Here is a 22,604-nt window from a genome sequence, read left to right as displayed (position 1 = left end):
ACATTGTGGTGACTTGTCAGGACATTGTGGTGACTTGTCAGGACATTGTGGTGTCTTGTCAGGACATTGTGGTGTCTTGTCAGGACATTGTGGTGACTTGTCAGGACATTGTGGTGACTTGTCAGGACATTGTGGTGACTTATCAGGACATTGTGGTGACTTGTCAGGACATTGTGGTGACTTGTCAGGACATTGTGGTGACTTGTCAGGACATTGTGGTGACTTGTCAGGACATTGTGGTGACTTGTCAGGACATTGTGGTGACTTGTCAGGACATTGTGGTGACTTGTCAGGACATTGTGGTGTCTTGTCAGGACATTGTGGTGACTTGTCAGGACATTGTGGTGACTTGTCAGGACATTGTGGTGACTTGTCAGGACATTGTGGTGTCTTGTCAGGACATTGTGGTGACTTGTCAGGACATTGTGGTGACTTGTCAGGACATTGTGGTGACTTGTCAGGACATTGTGGTGACTTGTCAGGACATTGTGGTGACTTGTCAGGACATTGTGGTGACTTGTCAGGACATTGTGGTGACTTGTCAGGACATTGTGGTGACTTGTCAGGACATTGTGGTGTCTTGTCAGGACATTGTGGTGACTTGTCAGGACATTGTGGTGACTTGTCAAGGACATTGTGGTGACTTGTCAGGACATTGTGGTGACTTGTCAGGACATTGTGGTGACTTGTCAGGACATTGTGGTGACTTGTCAGGACATTGTGGTGTCTTGTCAGGACATTGTGGTGACTTGTCAGGAACATTGTGGTGACTTGTCAGGACATTGTGGTGTCTTGTCAGGACATTGTGGTGACTTGTCAGGACATTGTGGTGACTTGTCAGGACATTGTGGTGACTTGTCAGGACATTGTGGTGACTTGTCAGGACATTGTGGTGACTTGTCAGGACATTGTGGTGACTTGTCGGACATTGTGGTGACTTGTCAGGACATTGTGGTGACTTGTCAGGCATGTGGTGACTTGGTCAGGACATTGTGGTGACTTGTCAGGAATTTTTTTTTTTTTCAAGGACATTGTGGTGACTTGTCAGGACATTGTGGTGACTTGTCAGGACATTGTGGTGACTTGTCAGGACATTGTGGTGACTTGTCATGGACATTGTGGTGACTTGTCAGGACATTGTGGTGACTTGTCAGGACATTGTGGTGACTTGTCAGGACATTGTGGTGACTTGTCAGGACAATTGTGGTGACTTGTCAGGACATTGTGGTGACTTGTCAGGACATTGTGGTGACTTGGCAGGAACATTGTGGTGACTTGTCAGGACATTGTGGTGACTTGTCAGGACATTGTGGTGACTTGTCAGACATTGTGGTGTACTTGTAGGAATTGTGGTGACCTTGTCAGGACATTGTGGTGAACTTGTCAGGACAATTGTGGTGTACTTGTCAGGACATTGTGGTCTTGTCAGGACATTGTGGTGACTTGTCAGGACATTGTGGTGACTTGTCAGGACATTGTGGTGTCTTGTCAGGACATTGTGGTGACTTGTCAGGACATTGTGGTGTCTTGTCAGGGTCAGACATTGTGGTGACTTGTCAGGACATTGTGGGTACTTGTCAGGACATTGTGGTGCTTGTCAGGACATTGTGGTGACCTTGTCAGGACATTGTGTGACTTGTCAGGACATTGTGGTGACTTGTCAGGACATTGTGGTGACTTGTCAGGACATTGTGGTGACTTGTCAGGACATTGTGGTGACTTGTCAGGACATTGCAGGACATTGTGGTGACTTGTCAGGACATTGTGGTGACTTGTCAGGACATTGTGGTGACTTGTCAGGACATTGTGGTGACTTGTCAGGACATTGTGGTGACTTTGTCAGGACATTGTGGTGACTTGTCAGGACATTGTGGTGACTTGTCAGGACATTGTGGTCCTTGTCAGGACATTGTGGTGTCTTGTCAGGACATTGTGGTGACTTGTCAGGACATTGTGTGTCTTGTCAGGACATTGTGGTGACTTGTCAGGACATTGTGGTGACTTGTCAGGACATTGTGGTGACTTGTCAGGACATTGTGGTGACTTGTCAGGACATTGTGGTGTCTTGTCAGGACATTGTGGTGACTTGTCAGGACATTGTGGTGACTTGTCAGGACATTGTGGTGACTTGTCAGGACATTGTGGTGACTTGTCAGGACATTGTGGTGACTTGTCAGGACATTGTGGTGACTTGTCAGGACATTGTGGTGACTTGTCAGGACATTGTGGTGATTGTCAGGACATTGTGGTGACTTGTCAGGAACATTGTGGTGACTTGTCAGGACATTGTGGTGAACTTGTCAGGACATTGTGGTGACTTGTCAGGACATTGTGGTGACTTGTCAGGACATTGTGGGTGACTTGTCAGGACATGTGGTGACTTGTCAGGACATTGTGGTGACTTGTCAGGAACATTGTGGTGACTTGTCAGGACATTGTGGTGACTTGTCAGGACATTGTGGTGACTTGTCAGGACATTGTGGTGTCTGTAGGACATTGTGGTCAGGACATTGTGGTGTCTTGTCAGGACATTGTGGTGTCTTGTCAGGACATTGTGGTGACTTGTCAGGACATTGTGGTGTCTTGTCAGGACATTGTGGTGACTTGTCAGGACATTGTGGTGACTTGTCAGGACATTGTGGTGACTTGTCAGGACATTGTGGTGACTTGTCAGGACATTGTGGTGACTTGTCAGGACATTGTGGTGACTTGTCAGGACATTGTGGTGACTTGTCAGGACATTGTGGTGACTTGTCAGGACATTGTGGTGACTTGTCAGGACATTGTGGTGACTTGTCAGGACATTGTGGTGACTTGTCAGGACATTGTGGTGTCTTGTCAGGACATTGTGGTGACTTGTCAGGACATTGTGGTGACTTGTCAGGACATTGTGGTGACTTGTCAGGACATTGTGGTGACTTGTCAGGACATTGTGGTGACTTGTCAGGACATTGTGGTGACTTGTCAGGACATTGTGGTGTCTTGTCAGGACATTGTGGTGTCTTGTCAGGACATTGTGGTGTCTTGTCAGGACATTGTGGTGTCTTGTCAGGACATTGTGGTGACTTGTCAGGACATTGTGGTGACTTGTCAGGCATGTGGACATTGTCAGGACATTGTGGTGACTTGTCAGGACATTGTGGTGACTTGTCAGGACATTGTGGTGACTTGTCAGGACATTGTGGTGACTTGTCAGGACATTGTGGTGACTTGTCAGGACATTGTGGTGACTTGTCAGGACATTGTGGTGACTTGTCAGGACATTGTGGTGACTTGTCAGGACATTGTGGTGACTTGTCAGGACATTGTGGTGACTTGTCAGGACATTGTGGTGACTTGTCAGGACATTGTGGTGACTTGTCAGGACATTGTGGTGACTTGTCAGGACATTGTGGTGACTTGTCAGGACATTGTGGTGACTTGTCAGGACATTGTGGTGACTTGGCAGGACATTGTGGTGACTTGTCAGGACATTGTGGTGACTTGTCAGGAACATTGTGGTGACTTGGCAGGACATTGTGGTGACTTGTCAGGACATTGTGGTGACTTGTCAGGACATTGTGGTGACTTGTCAGGACATTGTGGTGTCCTTGTCAGGACATTGTGGTGACTTGTCAGGACATTGTGGTGTCTTGTTCAGGACATTGTGGTGACTTGTCAGGACATTGTGGTGTCTTGTCAGGACATTGGTGGTGACTTGTCAGGGACATTGTGGTGACTTGTCAGGGACATTGTGGTGACTTGTCAGGACATTGTGGTGACTTGTCAGGACATTGTGTGACTTGTCAGGACATTGTGGTGACTTGTCAGGACATTGTGTGACTTGTCAGGACATTGTGGTGACTTGTCAGGACATTGGTGGTGACTTGTCAGGACATTGTGGTGTCTTGTCAGGACATTGTGGTGACTTGTCAGGACATTGTGGTGACTTGTCAGGACATTGTGGTGACTTGTCAGGACATTGTGTGTCTTGTCAGGACATTGTGGTGACTTGTCAGGACATTGTGGTGTCTTGTCAGGACATTGTGGTGACTTGTCAGGACAATTGTGGTGTCTTGTCAGGACATTGTGGTGTCTTGTCAGGACATTGTGGTGACTTGTCAGGACATTGTGGTGTCTTGTCAGGACTTGTGGTGACTTGTCAGGACATTGTGGTGACTTGTCAGGACATTGTGGTGACTTGTCAGGACATTGTGGTGACTTGTCAGGACATTGTGGTGACTTGTCAGGACATTGTGGTGACTGGTCAGGACATTGTGGTGACTTGGCAGGACATTGTGGTGACTTGTCAGGACATTGTGGTGACCTTGTCAGGACATTGTGGTGACTTGTCAGGACATTGTGGTGACTTGTCAGGACATTGTGGTGACTTGTCAGGACATTGTGGTGACTTGTCAGGACATTGTGGTGTCTTGTCAGGACATTGTGGTGACTTGTCAGGACATTGTGGTGACTTGTCAGGACATTTGTGGTGACTTGTCAGGACATTGTGGTGACTTGTCAGGACATTGTGGTGACTTGTCAGGACATTGTGGTGTCTTGTCAGGACATTGTGGTGTCTTGTCAGGACATTGTGGTGCTTGTCAGGACATTGTGGTGACTTGTCAGGACATTGTGGTGACTTGTCAGGACATTGTGGTGACTTGTCAGGACTTGTGGTGACTTGTCAGGACATTGTGGTGACTTGTCAGGACATTGTGGTGACTTGTCAGGACATTGTGGTGACTTGTCAGGACATTGTGGTGACTTGTCAGGACATTGTGGTGACTTGTCAGGACATTGTGGTGACTTGTCAGGACATTGTGGTGACTTGTCAGGACCATTGGTGGTGACTTGTCAGGACATTGTGGTGTCCTTGTCAGGACATTGTGGTGACTGTCAGGACATTGTGGTGACTTGTCAGGACATTGTGGTGACTTGTCAGGACATTGTGGTGTCTTGTCAGGACATTGTGGTGACTTGTCAGGACATTGTGGTGTCTTGTCAGGACATTGTGGTGTCTTGTCAGGACATTGTGGTGACTTGTCGGACATTGTGGTGTCTTGTCAGGACATTGTGGTGACTTGTCAGGACATTGTGGTGACTTGTCAGGACATTGTGGTGACTTGTCAGGACATTGTGGTGTCTTGTCAGGACATTGTGGTGACTTGTCAGGACATTGTGGTGACTTGTCAGGACATTGTGGTGACTTGTCAGGACATTGTGGTGACTTGTCAGGACATTGTGGTGACTTGTCAGGACATTGTGGTGACTTGTCAGGACATTGTGGTGACTTGTCAGGACATTGTGGGTGACTTGTCAGGACATTGTGGTGACTTGTCAGGACATTGTGGTGACTTGTCAGGACATTGTGGTGACTTGTCAGGACATTGTGGTGACTTGTCAGGACATTGTGGTGACTTGTCAGGACATTGTGGTGACTTGTCAGGACATTGTGGTGACTTGTCAGGACATTGTGGTGACTTGTCAGGACATTGTGGTGACTTGTCAGGACATTGTGGTGACTTGTCAGGACATTGTGGTGACTTGTCAGGACATTGTGGTGTCTTGTCAGGACATTGTGGTGACTTGTCAGGACATTGTGGTGTTTGTCAGGACATTGTGTGACTGTGACTTGTCGAGCATTGTGGTGACTTGTCAGGACATTGTGGTGACTTGTCAGGACATTGTGGTGTCTTGTCAGGACATTGTGGTGTCTTGTCAGGACATTGTGGTGACTTGTCAGGACATTGTGGTGACTTGTCAGGACATTGTGGTGACTTGTCAGGACTTGTGGTGACTTGTCAGGACATTGTGGTGACTTGTCAGGACATTGTGGTGACTTGTCAGGACATTGTGGTGACTTGTCAGGACATTGTGGTGACTTGTCAGGACATTGTGGTGACTTGTCAGGACATTGTGGTGTCGTGTCAGGACATTGTGGTGACTTGTCAGGACATTGTGGTGACTTGTCAGGACATTGTGGTGTCTTGTCAGACATTGTGGTGTCTTGTCAGGAATTGTGGTGACTTGTCAGGACATTGTGGTGACTTGTCAGGACATTGTGGTGACTTGTCAGGACATTGTGGTGACTTGTCAGGACATTGTGGTGACTTGTCAGGACATTGTGGTGACTTGTCAGGACATTGTGGTGACTTGTCAGGACATTGTGGTGACTTGTCAGGACATTGTGGTGACTTGTTGTATGTTATTTTTATTTGATGAATTTAAAATATATTTTTTAAGTCAGAACTTTTTTCATTTCTTAAATATGTTAAAATGCTATCTTAGGTTAAGTGTTAAGGTTAGATTAAGGGTTAAGTTAGGGGTTAGGTTTAGGTTTGTGGTTAGGTCCAAGGTTAAGGGGTTAGGGTTTGGGAAAATAGGATTTTGAATGGGAATACATTTTTACTCCCCATGTGTGTGTGTGTGTGTGTGTGTGTCAATACACCACAGCTGATTAAGGGCTGGGCTGCTGCTGAGGGAAGCAGGGCCCCAGGGAAGCCCTGGGTTACACGTCAGTGAACGTGCTCTCACTCTGCAACAATGATTACCCATCGGTTCAAACCCTTTTCCCACCACAGTCATGACAACCTTCCATTCAGATCAGTCGGTGAGCATGATGGAGGAGGGGTGTAGTTTAGATGCTAACTGTGCTGGAGGTGCATCATCAGTTGAAGACAATGATTCCATGTAAAAAGTCTCTTGAGAAGGCTTGCCCACAGACACCACCACGCTATCTAGATACATTGGCCAAAGATACCTGGAGGGATGATGAGGCAGTGGGGTAAAGGGGGGGGGGGGGGGGGGGGGGGGTAATGGGGGTGAGTCAGAGTGGGTCAGAGTGGGTCTCTCTCTCTCTGTCTCTCTCTCTCTCTCTCTCTCTCTCTCTCTGTCTCTGTCTCTCTCTCTCTCTCTCTCTCTCTCTCTCTCTCTCTCTGTCTCTCTCTCTCTCTCTCTCTCTCTCTCTCTCTCTCTCTCTCTCTCTCTCTCTCTCTCTCTCTCTCTCTCTCTCTCTCTCTCTCTCTCTCTCTCTCTCTCTCTCTCTCTCTCTCTCTCTCTCTCTCTCTCTCTCTCTCTCTCTCTCTCTCTCTCTCTCTCTCTCTCTCTCTCTCTCTCTCTCTCTCTCTCTCTCTCTCTATCTCTCTCTCTGTCTCTCTCCTCTCTCTCTCTCTCCTTCTGTCTCTCTCTCCTCTCTCTCTCTCCTCCTCTGCTCTCGTCTCCTAAATGATTGAAAAACGTTTTTCCCCTCATCAATCTGCACACAATACCACATAATGACAAAGCAAAGTTATAAAAAAATGGAAAGCTGAAATATGACAATTACAGTTAGTTATCAGACCCCCGTTGCTTTGAAGTATCTTTGGCAGTGATTAGAGCCTCGAGTCTTCTTGGGTATGACGCTACAGATCCTGGATGACTGGCGGCTCTGGCGGCTCCATGCTGACTGGCGGCTCTGGCGGCTCCATGCTGACTGGTGGCTCTGGCGGCTCCATGCTGACTGGCGGCTCTGGCGGCTCATGACAGATGGGAGACTCTAGCAGCTCTGGACAGACGGGAGACTCTAGCAGCTCTGGACAGACGGGAGACTTTAGCAGCTCTGGACAGACGGGAGACTCTAGCAGCTCTGGACAGACGGGATACTCTAGCAGCTCTGGACAGACGGACAGCTCAGGCGGCGCTGGGCAGACTGGAGACTCCGGCAGCGCTGGAGAGGGGGAAGGCTCTGGCAGCGCTGGACAGAGGAGCTCTGGCGCCTCTAGACTGAGGGGCTCTGGCGCCTCTGGACTGAGGGGCGGAAGCTCTGGCAGCGCCGGACAGGCGGGAGCACCTGTATTGATGGGACGGAGAGACAGTCTGGTGCGGGGTGCCGGCACTGGTGGTACCGGGCTGGGGACACGCACCTCCGGGCGAATGCCTTGCATACTACGCCAAATCAACTGCTCTCTCTCTTCACTCTCCTCCAATTCTATCACCAACTCCTCGAGTGTCTCCTCATCTCCCATCCGTTCACTCTCCTCCAATCTGTCCAATAACTCCTCAACCCTCTCAGACTCAGCCCTCAGCTTCGCCGGCAGTTCCAAGTGCCACCCCCCAATAAATTTCCTTGCCAGTCGCGTTCCCTCGTATCGATGGCTTCTCTCTCCGGCTGCCTCTGCTCTCCTCAGTGCCTCCAACTGTTCCCATGGTAGGCGATCCCCACCAGCCTGGATCTCCTCCCATGTGTAGCAACCCTTGCCATCCAACACATCTTCCCATGTCCAGGAATCCTGACATTTCTGCTGCTGCTGCTTCTGTTGCTTGTCCTGCTGCTTCTGTTGCTGCTTCTGTTGCTTCTCCTGCTGCCGCTTCCTCTGCTGCTTCTGTTGCTCCTGCTGCTGCTGCTGCTTCTCCTGCTGCACCTTGGGGCGGCGAAACTCCCCTGGCTTTGCTTCAAGTTCCTTGGTGTCCACATCACCAACAAACTATCATGTTCCAAACACAGCAAGACAGTTGTGAAGAGGGCAAAACCTATTCCCCCTCAGGAGACTGAAAAGATTTGGCATGGGTCCTGAGATCCTCAAAAGGTACTACAGCTGCACCATCGAGAGCATCCTGGTTGCATCACTGGTATGCCTGGTATGGCAACTGCCCAGCCTCTGCCCGACCGTAAGGCGCTACAGAGGGTAGTGCAAACAGCTCAGTACATCACTGGGGCCAATCTTCCTGCCATCCAGGATCTGTACACCAGGCGGTGTCAGAGGAAGGCCCTAAAAATTGTCAAAGACTACATCCACCCTAGTCATAGACTGTTCTCTCTGCTACCGCACGGCAAGAGGTACCGGAGCACCAAGCCTAGGTCCAAGAGGCTTCTAAACAGCTTCTACAGCTTCTACCCCCAAGCCATAAGACTCCTGAACATCTAATCAAAAGGCTACCCAGACTATTTGCATTGCAACCCCCTTCCCCCTCTTTTACAACACTGCTACTCTCTGTTATCATCTATGCATTGTCACTTTAATAACTCTACCTACATGTACATACTACCTCAATTACCTCGACTAACCAGTACCCCCTGGTATATAGTCTCACTATTGTTATTTTACTGCTGCTCTTTAATTACTTGTTCCTTTTAATTCTTATTCTTATTTGTATTTTTAAACTATGGGCTTGTAAGTAAGCATTCGGCGCATGTGACTAATAGAATTTGATTTGATTTAAAGGGGAGGGGTGATGGGGTTTAGTCAGGGTTGGGACTGGAGGACAGATTCCCTTCATAGGCTGGTGAAGCTGAGACTTATGGGATGCCAAGAAGACATGATGAGACCTGCTATTTAGACACGTCAGTCTCAGACTCCAAAAAAAGCTTCCAGAGAAAAGGTTTCTCAGAGGAGGATTAAAATATGACTCAAAGACAATCTGATTGGCAGATTTTTTGGGGGGGGTTAGTATATTTTCTGTCACGTGTGAAATGTAAATATGTTTGCCCCATATCCCCTCAGAGACACCAACTCCCTCAGAGACACCAACTCCCTCAGAGAGTGGGGTCACGACTAGGGTCAGACATTATCAACAGACTGGGGTCATGACTATGGTCAGACATTATCAACAGACTGGGGTCACGACTAGGGTCAGACATTATCAACAGACTGGGGTCACGACTAGGGTCAGACATTATCAACAAACTGGGGTCACGATCAGGGTCAGACATTATCAACAAACTGGGGTCACGACTAGGGTCAGACATTATTAACAGACTGGGGTCATGACTAGGGTCAGACATTATCAACAGACTGGGGTCACGACTAGGGTCAGACATTATCAACAGACTGGGGTCATGACTAGGGTCAGACAATATCAACAGACTGGGGTCATGGTCAGACATTATCAACAGACTGGGGTCACGACTAGGGTCAGACATTATCAACAGACTGGGGTCACGACTAGGGTCAGACATTATCAACAGACTGGGGTCACGACTAGGGTCAGACATTATCAACAAACTGGGGTCACGATCAGGGTCAGACATTATCAACAAACTGGGGTCACGACTAGGGTCAGACATTATCAACAGACTGGGGTCATGACTATGGTCAGACATTATCAACAGACTGGGGTCACGACTAGGGTCAGACATTATCAACAGACTGGGGTCACGACTAAGGTCAGACATTATCAACAGACTGGGGTCATGGTCAGACATTATTAACAGACTGGGGTCACGACTAGGGTCAGACATTATCAACAGACTGGGGTCACGACAGACTGGGGTCACGGTCAGACATTACCAACAGACTGGGGTCAGGGTCAGACATTATCAACAGACTGGGGTCACGACTAGGGTCAGACATTATCAACAGACTGGGGTCACGACTAGGGTCAGACATTATCAACAGACTGGGGTAATGACTAGGGTCAGACATTATCAACAGACTGGGGTCACGACTAGGGTCAGACATTATCAACAGACTGGGGTCAGGGTCAGACATTATCAACAGACTGGGGTCACGGTCAGACATTATCAACAGACTAGGGTCGCAATCAGGGTCAGACATTATCAACAGACTGGGGTCAGGGTCAGACATTATCAACAGACTGGGGTCACGGTCAGAGTCAGACATTATCACAGACTGGGGTCATGGTCAGACATTATCAACAGACTGGGGTAACGGTCAGGGTCAGACATTATCAACAGACTGGGGTCACGTTCAGACATTACCAACAGACTGGGGTCATGTTCAGACATTATCAACAGACTGGGGTCACGGTCAGACATTATCACAGACTGGGGTCACGGTCAGACATTATCAACAGACTGGGGTCACGGTCAGACATTACCAACAGACTGGGGTCACGGTCAGACATTACCAACAGACTGGGGTCACGGTCAGACATTATCACAGACTGGGGTCACGGTCAGACATTACCAACAGACTGGGGTCACGGTCAGACATTACCAACAGACTGGGGTCACGGTCAGACATTACCAACAGACTAGGGTCACAGTCAGGGTCAGACATTATCACAGACTGGGGTCACGGTCAGACATTATCACAGACTGGGGTCACGGTCAGACATTATCACAGACTGGGGACACGGTCAGACATTATCACAGACTGGGGTCAGGGTCAGACATTATCACAGACTGGGGTCACGGTCAGACATTATCACATACTGGGGTCATGGTCAGACATTATCAACAGACTGGGGTCACATTCGGGGTCAGACATTATCAACAATGACCCCGGAGAAATTACATTTAAGTACCTTGCTCAAGGGCACAGCAACAGAGGAAGACAGAGCAAAGGCCTTCTCTCTAATCCCAGAAAGAGAGGAGTATTTATGTAGCTGATTGTCCAGTAGCATGGGGTCAAGGGACATAAAAGGTTAAGCTGCGGTAAATATACTTTAATCCAACTTGACGGAGTCACGCTACCTGACTTAAGAGGGTGTATCTCACTGAGGTGTATCTCACTGATCATCCCTAAAGCCAACACCTCATTTGGCCGCCTTTCGTTCCAGTACTCTGCTGCCTGTGACTGGAACGAATTGCAAAAATCGCTGAAGTTGGAGACTTTATCTCCCTCACCAACTTCAAACATCAGCTATCTGAGCAGCTAACCGATCGCTGCAGCTGTACATAGTCTATTGGTAAATAGCCCACCCTTTTCACCTACCTCATCCCCATACTGTTTTTATTTATTTACTTTTCTGCTCCTTTGCACACCAATATCTCTACCTGTACATGACCATCTGATCATTTATCACTCCAGTGTTAATCTGCAAAATTGTAATTACTTGCCTACCTCCTCATGCCTTTTACACACATTGTATATAGACTCCCCCTTTGTTTCCTACTGTGTTATTGACTTGTTAATTGTTTACTCCATGTGTAACTCTTTGTTGTCTGCTCACACTGCTATGCTTTATCTTGGCCAGGTCGCAGTTGCAAATGAGAACTTGTTCTCAACTAGCCTACCTGGTTAAATAAAGGTGAAAAAATAAAAATAAATAAATAAGACAATGAAAAGGGATAGTATTCACTACTCAGCCACCAGATAAAGAGACAGAGAGAGAGACAGAGAGAGAGAGAAAATGAGAGACAGCGAGATAGAGAGACAGAGACAGAAAGAGAGACAGAGAGAGACAGAGAGAGAGAGAGAGAGAGAGAGAGACAGAGACAGAGACAGAGAGAGAGACAGAGAGAGAGAGACAGAGACAGCGAGAGAGACAGAGAGAGAGAGACAGAGAGACAGAGAGAGAGACAGAGACCGAGAGAGAGAGAGAGAGAGAGAGACAGAGACCGACAGAGAGAGAGACAGACAGGCGGACAGACGGACAGACGGACAGTTAGTGCAGACAGTTGAGTTGATACTCACGACCAGAGAGAGCTCCTTCCCTGTGTGATGACCCCTGTGAACTTGGTCAGCCTCCTGGCGTCCACCTCCAGCCACTGCAGGGGGTCGTTCCTCCCAGCACACCAGGCTCCATCGTAGAGGTCATCATCATACAGGCCAGCCTAGCAGAGGATTTAGAAAGGGGTTCCAAGTAGTTTATATACTGTAATAAATAGTTCTAACACAACAGAGGGTGGTTCCTCCCAGAGGCCTAGCAGAGGATTTAGAAAGGGGTTCCAAGTAGTTTATATACTGTAATAAATAGTTCTAACACAACAGAGGGTGGTTCCCCCCAGAGGCCTAGCAGAGCGAGACAATGGCTTCCTTAGGCTAAGGCAAGGCTATGGGACTGTAATGATGCACTTCCACATAATACCTCCACCACACCAGGGTGTTGGGACTGTAATGATGCCCTTCCTCCTCCCCACCAGGGTGTTGGGACTGTAATGATGCCCTTCGTCCTCCCCACCAGGGTGTTGGGACTGTAATGATGCCCTTCCTCCCCACCAGGGTGTTGGGACTGTAATGATGCCCTTCCTCCCCACCAGGGTGTTGGGACTGTAATGATGCCCTTCCTCCACCTCACCAGGGTGTTGGGACTGTAATGATGCCCTTCCTCCACCTCACCAGGGTGTTGGGACTGTAATGATGCACTTCCACATAATACCTCCTCCACACCAGGGTGTTGGGACTGTAATGATGCCCTTCCTCCCCACCAGGGTGTTGGGACTGTAATGATGCCCTTCCTCCACCTCACCAGGGTGTTGGGACTGTAATGATGCCCTTCCTCCCCACCAGGGTGTTGGGACAGCAATGATGCCCTTCCTCCACCTCACCAGGGTGTTGGGACTGTAATGATGCCCTTCCTCCACCTCACCAGGGTGTTGGGACTGTAATGATGCCCTTCCTCCCCACCAGGGTGTTGGGACTGTAATGATGCCCTTCCTCCCCACCAGGGTGTAGGGACTGTAATGATGCCCTTCCTCCCCACCAGGGTGTTGGGACTGTAATGATGCCCTTCCTCCTCCCCACCAGGGTGTTGGGACTGTAATGATGCCCTCCCTCCCCACCAGGGTGTTGGGACTGTAATGATGCCCTTCCTCCTCCTCACCAGGGTGTTGGGACTGTAATGATGCCCTTCCTCCCCACCAGGGTGTTGGGACTGTAATGATGCCCTTCCTCCCCACCAGGGTGTTGGGACTGTAATGATGCCCTTCCTCCTCCTCACCAGGGTGTTGGGACTGTAATGATGCCCTTCCTCCCCACCAGGGTGTTGGGACTGTAATGATGCCCTTCCTCCTCCTCACCAGGGTGTTGGGACTGTAATGATGCCCTTCCTCCCCACCAGGGTGTTGGGACTGTAATGATGCCCTTCCTCCCCACCAGGGTGTTGGGACTGTAATGATGCCCTTCCTCCTCCTCACCAGGGTGTTGGGACTGTAATGATGCCCTTCCTCCCCACCAGGGTGTTGGGACTGTAATGATGCCCTTCCTCCTCCTCACCAGGGTGTTGGGACTGTAATGATGCCCTTCCTCCCCACCAGGGTGTTGGGACTGTAATGATGCCCTTCCTCCCCACCAGGGTGTTGGGACTGTAATGATGCACCTCCACCTCACCAGGGTGTTGGGACTGTAATGATGCACTTCCACATAATACCTCCTCCCCACCAGGGTGTTGGGACTGTAATGATGCCCTTCCTCCTCCCCACCAGGGTGTTGGGACTGTAATGATGCCCTTCCTCCCCACCAGGGTGTTGGGACTGTAATGATGCCCTTCCTCCCCACCAGGGTGTTGGGACTGTAATGATGCCCTTCCTCCACCTCACCAGGGTGTTGGGACTGTAATGATGCCCTTCCTCCACCTCACCAGGGTGTTGGGACTGTAATGATGCACTTCCACATAATACCTCCTCCCCACCAGGGTGTTGGGACTGTAATGATGCCCTTCCTCCCCACCAGGGTGTTGGGACTGTAATGATGCCCTTCCTCCACCTCACCAGGGTGTTGGGACTGTAATGATGCCCTTCCTCCCCACCAGGGTGTTGGGACTGCAATGATGCCCTTCCTCCACCTCACCAGGGTGTTGGGACTGTAATGATGCCCTTCCTCCACCTCACCAGGGTGTTGGGACTGTAATGATGCCCTTCCTCCCCACCAGGGTGTTGGGACTGTAATGATGCCCTTCCTCCCCACCAGGGTGTAGGGACTGTAATGATGCCCTTCCTCCCCACCAGGGTGTTGGGACTGTAATGATGCCCTTCCTCCTCCCCACCAGGGTGTTGGGACTGTAATGATGCCCTCCCTCCCCACCAGGGTGTTGGGACTGTAATGATGCCCTTCCTCCTCCTCACCAGGGTGTTGGGACTGTAATGATGCCCTTCCTCCCCACCAGGGTGTTGGGACTGTAATGATGCCCTTCCTCCCCACCAGGGTGTTGGGACTGTAATGATGCCCTTCCTCCTCCTCACCAGGGTGTTGGGACTGTAATGATGCCCTTCCTCCCCACCAGGGTGTTGGGACTGTAATGATGCCCTTCCTCCTCCTCACCAGGGTGTTGGGACTGTAATGATGCCCTTCCTCCCCACCAGGGTGTTGGGACTGTAATGATGCCCTTCCTCCCCACCAGGGTGTTGGGACTGTAATGATGCCCTTCCTCCTCCTCACCAGGGTGTTGGGACTGTAATGATGCCCTTCCTCCCCACCAGGGTGTTGGGACTGTAATGATGCCCTTCCTCCTCCTCACCAGGGTGTTGGGACTGTAATGATGCCCTTCCTCCCCACCAGGGTGTTGGGACTGTAATGATGCCCTTCCTCCCCACCAGGGTGTTGGGACTGTAATGATGCACCTCCACCTCACCAGGGTGTTGGGACTGTAATGATGCCCTTCCTCCCCACCAGGGTGTTGGGACTGTAATGATGCCCTTCATCCTCCCCACCAGGGTGTTGGGACTGTAATGATGCCCTTCCTCCTCCCCACCAGGGTGTTGGGACTGTAATGATGCCCTTCCTCCACCTCACCAGGGTGTTGGGACTGTAATGATGCCCTTCCTCCTCACCAGGCTGTTGGGACTGTAATGATGCCCTTCCTCCACCTCACCAGGGTGTTGGGACTGTAATGATGCCCTTCCTCCCCACCAGGGTGTTGGGACTGTAATGATGCCCTTCCTCCTCCTCACCAGGGTGTTGGGACTGTAATGATGCCCTTCCTCCCCACCAGGGTGTTGGGACTGTAATGATGCCCTTCCTCCCCACCAGGGTGTTGGGACTGTAATGATGCCCTTCCTCCCCACCAGGGTGTTGGGACTGCAATGATGCCCTTCCTCCACCTCACCAGGGTGTTGGGACTGTAATGATGCCCTTCCTCCACCTCACCAGGGTGTTGGGACTGTAATGATGCCCTTCCTCCCCACCAGGGTGTTGGGACTGTAATGATGCCCTTCCTCCCCACCAGGGTGTAGGGACTGTAATGATGCCCTTCCTCCCCACCAGGGTGTTGGGACTGTAATGATGCCCTTCCTCCTCCCCACCAGGGTGTTGGGACTGTAATGATGCCCTCCCTCCCCACCAGGGTGTTGGGACTGTAATGATGCCCTTCCTCCTCCTCACCAGGGTGTTGGGACTGTAATGATGCCCTTCCTCCCCACCAGGGTGTTGGGACTGTAATGATGCCCTTCCTCCCCACCAGGGTGTTGGGACTGTAATGATGCCCTTCCTCCTCCTCACCAGGGTGTTGGGACTGTAATGATGCCCTTCCTCCCCACCAGGGTGTTGGGACTGTAATGATGCCCTTCCTCCTCCTCACCAGGGTGTTGGGACTGTAATGATGCCCTTCCTCCCCACCAGGGTGTTGGGACTGTAATGATGCCCTTCCTCCTCCTCACCAGGGTGTTGGGACTGTAATGATGCCCTTCCTCCCCACCAGGGTGTTGGGACTGTAATGATGCCCTTCCTCCCCACCAGGGTGTTGGGACTGTAATGATGCCCTTCCTCCTCCTCACCAGGGTGTTGGGACTGTAATGATGCCCTTCCTCCCCACCAGGGTGTTGGGACTGTAATGATGCCCTTCCTCCTCCTCACCAGGGTGTTGGGACTGTAATGATGCCCTTCCTCCCCACCAGGGTGTTGGGACTGTAATGATGCCCTTCCTCCCCACCAGGGTGTTGGGACTGTAATGATGCACCTCCACCTCACCAGGGTGTTGGGACTGTAATGATGCCCTTCCTCCCCACCAGGGTGTTGGGACTGTAATGATGCCCTTCATCCTCCCCACCAGGGTGTTGGGACTGTAATGATGCCCTTCCTCCTCCCCACCAGGGTGTTGGGACTGTAATGATGCCCTTCCTCCACCTCACCAGGGTGTTGGGACTGTAATGATGCCCTTCCTCCTCACCAGGGTGTTGGGACTGTAATGATGCCCTTCCTCCACCTCACCAGGGTGTTGGGACTGTAATGATGCCCTTCCTCCTCACCAGGCTGTTGGGACTGTAATGATGCCCTTCCTCCACCTCACCAGGGTGTTGGGACTGTAATGATGCCCTTCCTCCCCACCAGGGTGTTGGGACTGTAATGATGCCCTTCCTCCTCCTCACCGGGGTGTTGGGACTGTAATGATGCCCTTCCTCCCCACCAGGGTGTTGGGACTGTAATGATGCCCTTCCTCCCCACCAGGGTGTTGGGACTGTAATGATGCCCTTCCTCCCCACCAGGGTGTTGGGACTGTAATGATGCCCTTCCTCCCCACCAGGGTGTTGGGACTGTAATGATGCCCTTCCTCCCCACCAGGGTGTTGGGACTGTAATGATGCCCTTCCTCCCCACCAGGGTGTTGGGACTGTAATGATGCCCTTCCTCCACACCAGGGTGTTGGGACTGTAATGATGCCCTTCCTCCCCACCAGGGTGTTGGGACTGTACTGATGCCCTTCCTCCTCCCCACCAGGGTGTTGGGACTGTAATGATGCCCTTCCTCCTCCCCACCAGGGTGTTGGGACTGTAATGATGCCCCTCCCCACCAGGGTGTTGGGACTGTAATGATGCCCTTCCTCCTCACCAGGGTGTTGGGACTGTAATGATGCCCTTCCTCCCCACCAGGGTGTTGGGACTGTAATGATGCCCTTCCTCCCCACCAGGGTGTTGGGACTGTAATGATGCCCTTCCTCCCCACCAGGGTGTTGGGACTGTAATGATGCCCTTCCTCCTCACCAGGGTGTTGGGACTGTAATGATGCCCTTCCTCCCCACCAGGGTGTTGGGACTGTAATGATGCCCTTCCTCCCCACCAGGGTGTAGGGACTGTAATGATGCCCTTCCTCCCCACCAGGGTGTTGGGACTGTAATGATGCCCTTCCTCCCCACCAGGGTGTTGGGACTGTAATGATGCCCTTCCTCCCCACCAGGGTGTAGGGACTGTAATGATGCCCTTCCTCCCCACCAGGGTGTTGGGACTGTAATGATGCCCTTCCTCCTCCCCACCAGGGTGTTGGGACTGTAATGATGCCCTCCCTCCCCACCAGGGTGTTGGGACTGTAATGATGCCCTTCCTCCTCCTCACCAGGGTGTTGGGACTGTAATGATGCCCTTCCTCCCCACCAGGGTGTTGGGACTGTAATGATGCCCTTCCTCCTCCTCACCAGGGTGTTGGGACTGTAATGATGCCCTTCCTCCCCACCAGGGTGTTGGGACTGTAATGATGCCCTTCCTCCTCCTCACCAGGGTGTTGGGACTGTAATGATGCCCTTCCTCCCCACCAGGGTGTTGGGACTGTAATGATGCCCTTCCTCCCCACCAGGGTGTTGGGACTGTAATGATGCCCTTCCTCCTCCTCACCAGGGTGTTGGGACTGTAATGATGCCCTTCCTCCCCACCAGGGTGTTGGGACTGTAATGTTGCCCTTCCTCCTCCTCACCAGGGTGTTGGGACTGTAATGATGCCCTTCCTCCCCACCAGGGTGTTGGGACTGTAATGATGCCCTTCCTCCCCACCAGGGTGTTGGGACTGTAATGATGCACCTCCACCTCACCAGGGTGTTGGGACTGTAATGATGCCCTTCCTCTCCACCAGGGTGTTGGGACTGTAATGATGCCCTTCATCCTCCCCACCAGGGTGTTGGGACTGCAATGATGCCCTTCCTCCTCCCCACCAGGGTGTTGGGACTGTAATGACGCCCTTCCTCCACCTCACCAGGGTGTTGGGACTGTAATGATGCCCTTCCTCCTCACCAGGGTGTTGGGACTGTAATGATGCCCTTCCTCCACCTCACCAGGGTGTTGGGACTGTAATGATGCCCTTCCTCCTCACCAGGCTGTTGGGACTGTAATGATGCCCTTCCTCCACCTCACCAGGGTGTTGGGACTGTAATGATGCCCTTCCTCCCCACCAGGGTGTTGGGACTGTAATGATGCCCTTCCTCCCCACCAGGGTGTTGGGACTGTAATGATGCACCTCCACCTCACCAGGGTGTTGGGACTGTAATGATGCCCTTCCTCCCCACCAGGGTGTTGGGACTGTAATGATGCCCTTCATCCTCCCCACCAGGGTGTTGGGACTGTAATGATGCCCTTCCTCCTCCCCACCAGGGTGTTGGGACTGTAATGACGCCCTTCCTCCACCTCACCAGGGTGTTGGGACTGTAATGATGCCCTTCCTCCTCACCAGGGTGTTGGGACTGTAATGATGCCCTTCCTCCACCTCACCAGGGTGTTGGGACTGTAATGATGCCCTTCCTCCTCACCAGGCTGTTGGGACTGTAATGATGCCCTTCCTCCACCTCACCAGGGTGTTGGGACTGTAATGATGCCCTTCCTCCCCACCAGGGTGTTGGGACTGTAATGATGCCCTTCCTCCTCCTCACCGGGGTGTTGGGACTGTAATGATGCCCTTCCTCCCCACCAGGGTGTTGGGACTGTAATGATGCCCTTCCTCCCCACCAGGGTGTTGGGACTGTAATGATGCCCTTCCTCCCCACCAGGGTGTTGGGACTGTAATGATGCCCTTCCTCCCCACCAGGGTGTTGGGACTGTAATGATGCCCTTCCTCCCCACCAGGGTGTTGGGACTGTAATGATGCCCTTCCTCCACACCAGGGTGTTGGGACTGTAATGATGCCCTTCCTCCCCACCAGGGTGTTGGGACTGTACTGATGCCCTTCCTCCTCCCCACCAGGGTGTTGGGACTGTAATGATGCCCTTCCTCCTCCCCACCAGGGTGTTGGGACTGTAATGATGCCCCTCCCCACCAGGGTGTTGGGACTGTAATGATGCCCTTCCTCCTCACCAGGGTGTTGGGACTGTAATGATGCCCTTCCTCCCCACCAGGGTGTTGGGACTGTAATGATGCCCTTCCTCCCCACCAGGGTGTTGGGACTGTAATGATGCCCTTCCTCCCCACCAGGGTGTTGGGACTGTAATGATGCCCTTCCTCCCCACCAGGGTGTTGGGACTGTAATGATGCCCTTCCTCCTCACCAGGGTGTTGGGACTGTAATGATGCCCTTCCTCCCCACCAGGGTGTTGGGACTGTAATGATGCCCTTCCTCCCCACCAGGGTGTAGGGACTGTAATGATGCCCTTCCTCCCCACCAGGGTGTTGGGACTGTAATGATGCCCTTCCTCCCCACCAGGGTGTTGGGACTGTAATGATGCCCTTCCTCCTCCCCACCAGGGTGTTGGGACTGTAATGATGCCCTTCCTCCACCTCACCAGGGTGTTGGGACTGTAATGATGCCCTTCCTCCTCCCCACCAGGGTGTTGGGACTGTAATGATGCCCTTCCTCCCCACCAGGGTGTTGGGACTGTAATGATGCCCTTCCTCCCCACCAGGGTGTTGGGACTGTAATGATGCCCTTCCTCCTCCTCACCAGGGTGTTGGGACTGTAATGATGCCCTTCCTCCTCCCCACCAGGGTGTTGGGACTGTACTCACCTGCTCTGTCTAGGTCTACCTGTACTCACCTGTTCTGTCTAGGTCTACCTGCTCTGTCTAGGTCTACCTGTACTCAGCTGTTCTGTCTATGTCTACCTGCTCTGTCTTGGTCTACCTGCACTCACATGCTCTGTCTATGTCTACCTGCTCTATCTATGTCTACCTGCTCTGTCTTGGTCTACCTGCACTCACATGCTCTGTCTAGGTCTACCTGCACTCACCTGCTCTGTCTAGACTGACTCATTAATTACTGTTGTTGTCATGTTCTGTTGCATAATTTAAAAAGTGTGTCACTAGCAGGATACACTCAGATTATAAACCAACAGATTGGTTCTAGATTACACCTCTATACATACTTTACATTGATTGTGAGATCAGACATAATATCACTATAACCCCAGTTTTCGTTGTCAGAAGTTGCTTTCATTTTCAGACGTCTAAATTGTAAACCTATTTTTTTTCAATTCCACAAAAAACGAACACCAAAATACAGGGGCTTTATTGGCATGGGAAACATGTGTTTATGCACACTGTGGTTTATCAAAATTTGATTATTTAAAAAAAAGAAATCTTCGTAGGAAATATATGTTTCTCTAATATGGTCAACCGCCCCCCCCCCCTCCCCCCTTGGGTTGTGCCGTGGCGGAGATCTTTGTGGGCTATACTCAGCCTTGTCTCAGGATGGTAAGTTGGTGGTTGAAGATATCCCTCTAGTGGTGTGGGGGCTGTGCTTTGGCAAAGTGGGTGGGGTTATATCCTTCCTGTTTGGCCCTGTCCGGGGGTGTCCTCGGATGGGGCCACAGTATCTCCTGACCCCTCCTGTCTCACCCTCCAGTATTTATGCTGCAGTAGTTTATGTGTCGAGGGGCTAGGGTCAGTTTGTTATATCTGGAGTACTTCTCCTGTCCTATTCGGTGTCCTGTGTGAATTTAAGTGTGCTCTCTCTAATTCTCTCTTTCTCTCTTTCTTTCTCTCTCTCTGAGGACCTGAGCCCTAGGACCATGCCCCAGGACTACCTGACATGATGACTCCTTGCTGTCCCCAGTCTACCTGGCCATGCTGCTGCTCCAGTTTCAACTTCCACCTGACTGTGCTGCTGCTCTAGTTTCAACTGTTCTGCCTTATTATTATTCGACCATGCTGGTCATTTATGAACATTTTAACATCTTGGCCATGTTCTGTTATAATCTCCACCCGGCACAGCCAGAAGAGGACTGGCCACCCCACATAGCCTAGTTCCTCTCTAGGTTTCTTCCTAGGTTTTGGCCTTTCTAGGGAGTTTTTCCTAGCCACCGTGCTTCTACACCTGCATTGCTTGCTGTTTGGGGTTTTAGGCTGGGTTTCTGTACAGCACTTTGAGATATCAGCTGATGTACGAAGGGCTATATAAATAAATACATTTGATTTGATTTTGATTTGTTCCGCGGGTGATGTGGAGGTAAACCCAGGCCCTGCATGTCCCCAGGCACCCTCATTTGTTGACTTCTGTGATCGAAAAAGCCTTGGTTTCATGCATGTCAACATCAGAAGCCTCCTCCCTAAGTTTGTTTTACTCACTGCTTTAGCACACTCTGCTAACCCTGATGTCCTTGCTGTGTCTGAATCCTGGCTCAGGAAGGCCACCAAAAATTCAGAGATTTCCATACCCAACTATAACATCTTCCGTCAAGATAGAACTGCCAAAGGGGGCGGAGTTGCAGTTTACTGCAGAGATAGCCTGCAAAGTAATGTCATACTTTCCAGGTTCATACCCAAACAGTTCGAACTACTAATTTTGAAAATTACTCTCTCCAGAAATAAGTCTCTCACGGTTGCCGCCTGCTACCGACCCCCCTCAGCTCCCAGCTGTGCCCTGGACACCATTTGTGAATTGATCGCCCCCCATCTAGCTTCAGAGTTTGTTCTGTTAGGTGACCTAAACTGGGATATGCTTAACAACTCGCCAGTCCTACAATCTAAGCTAGATGCCCTCAATCTCACACAAATCATCAAGGAACCCACCAGGTACAACCCTAACTCTGTAAACAAGGGCACCCTCATAGACGTCATCCTGACCAACTGGCCCTCCAAATACACCTCCGCTGTCTTCAACCAGGATCTCAGCGATCACTGCCTCATTGCCTGCATCCGCTACGGAGCCGCAGTCAAACGACCACCCCTCATCACTGTCAAACGCTCCCTAAAACACTTCTGTGAGCAGGCCTTTCTAATCGACCTGGCCCGGGTATCCTGGAAGGACATTGACCTCATCCCGTCAGTTGAGGATGCCTGGTCATTCTTTAAAAGTAACTTCCTCACCATTTTAGATAAGCATGCTCCGTTCAAAAAATGCAG

The 22,604-nt window shown here is 51.0% G+C and overlaps 1 protein-coding gene across 1 annotated transcript in view; it reads right to left on the bottom strand.

Annotated features, from left to right (window-relative positions):
• Window positions 1-22,604, bottom strand: part of LOC109880844 (inactive carboxypeptidase-like protein X2) — a 115,323-nt gene that overhangs the window by 55,505 nt on the left and 37,214 nt on the right. The window contains exon 4 of the mRNA XM_031813205.1: window positions 12,339-12,478. Within this exon, the coding sequence (XP_031669065.1) occupies window positions 12,339-12,478 (140 nt within the window). The remainder of the gene's footprint in view (window positions 1-12,338; window positions 12,479-22,604) is intronic.

Source organism: Oncorhynchus kisutch, unplaced genomic scaffold (genome assembly GCF_002021735.2).
Source record: "Oncorhynchus kisutch isolate 150728-3 unplaced genomic scaffold, Okis_V2 Okis04b-Okis11a_hom, whole genome shotgun sequence".
Classification (NCBI taxonomy): domain Eukaryota; kingdom Metazoa; phylum Chordata; class Actinopteri; order Salmoniformes; family Salmonidae; genus Oncorhynchus; species Oncorhynchus kisutch.
This window is presented reverse-complemented; position numbering and strand designations above follow the sequence as displayed.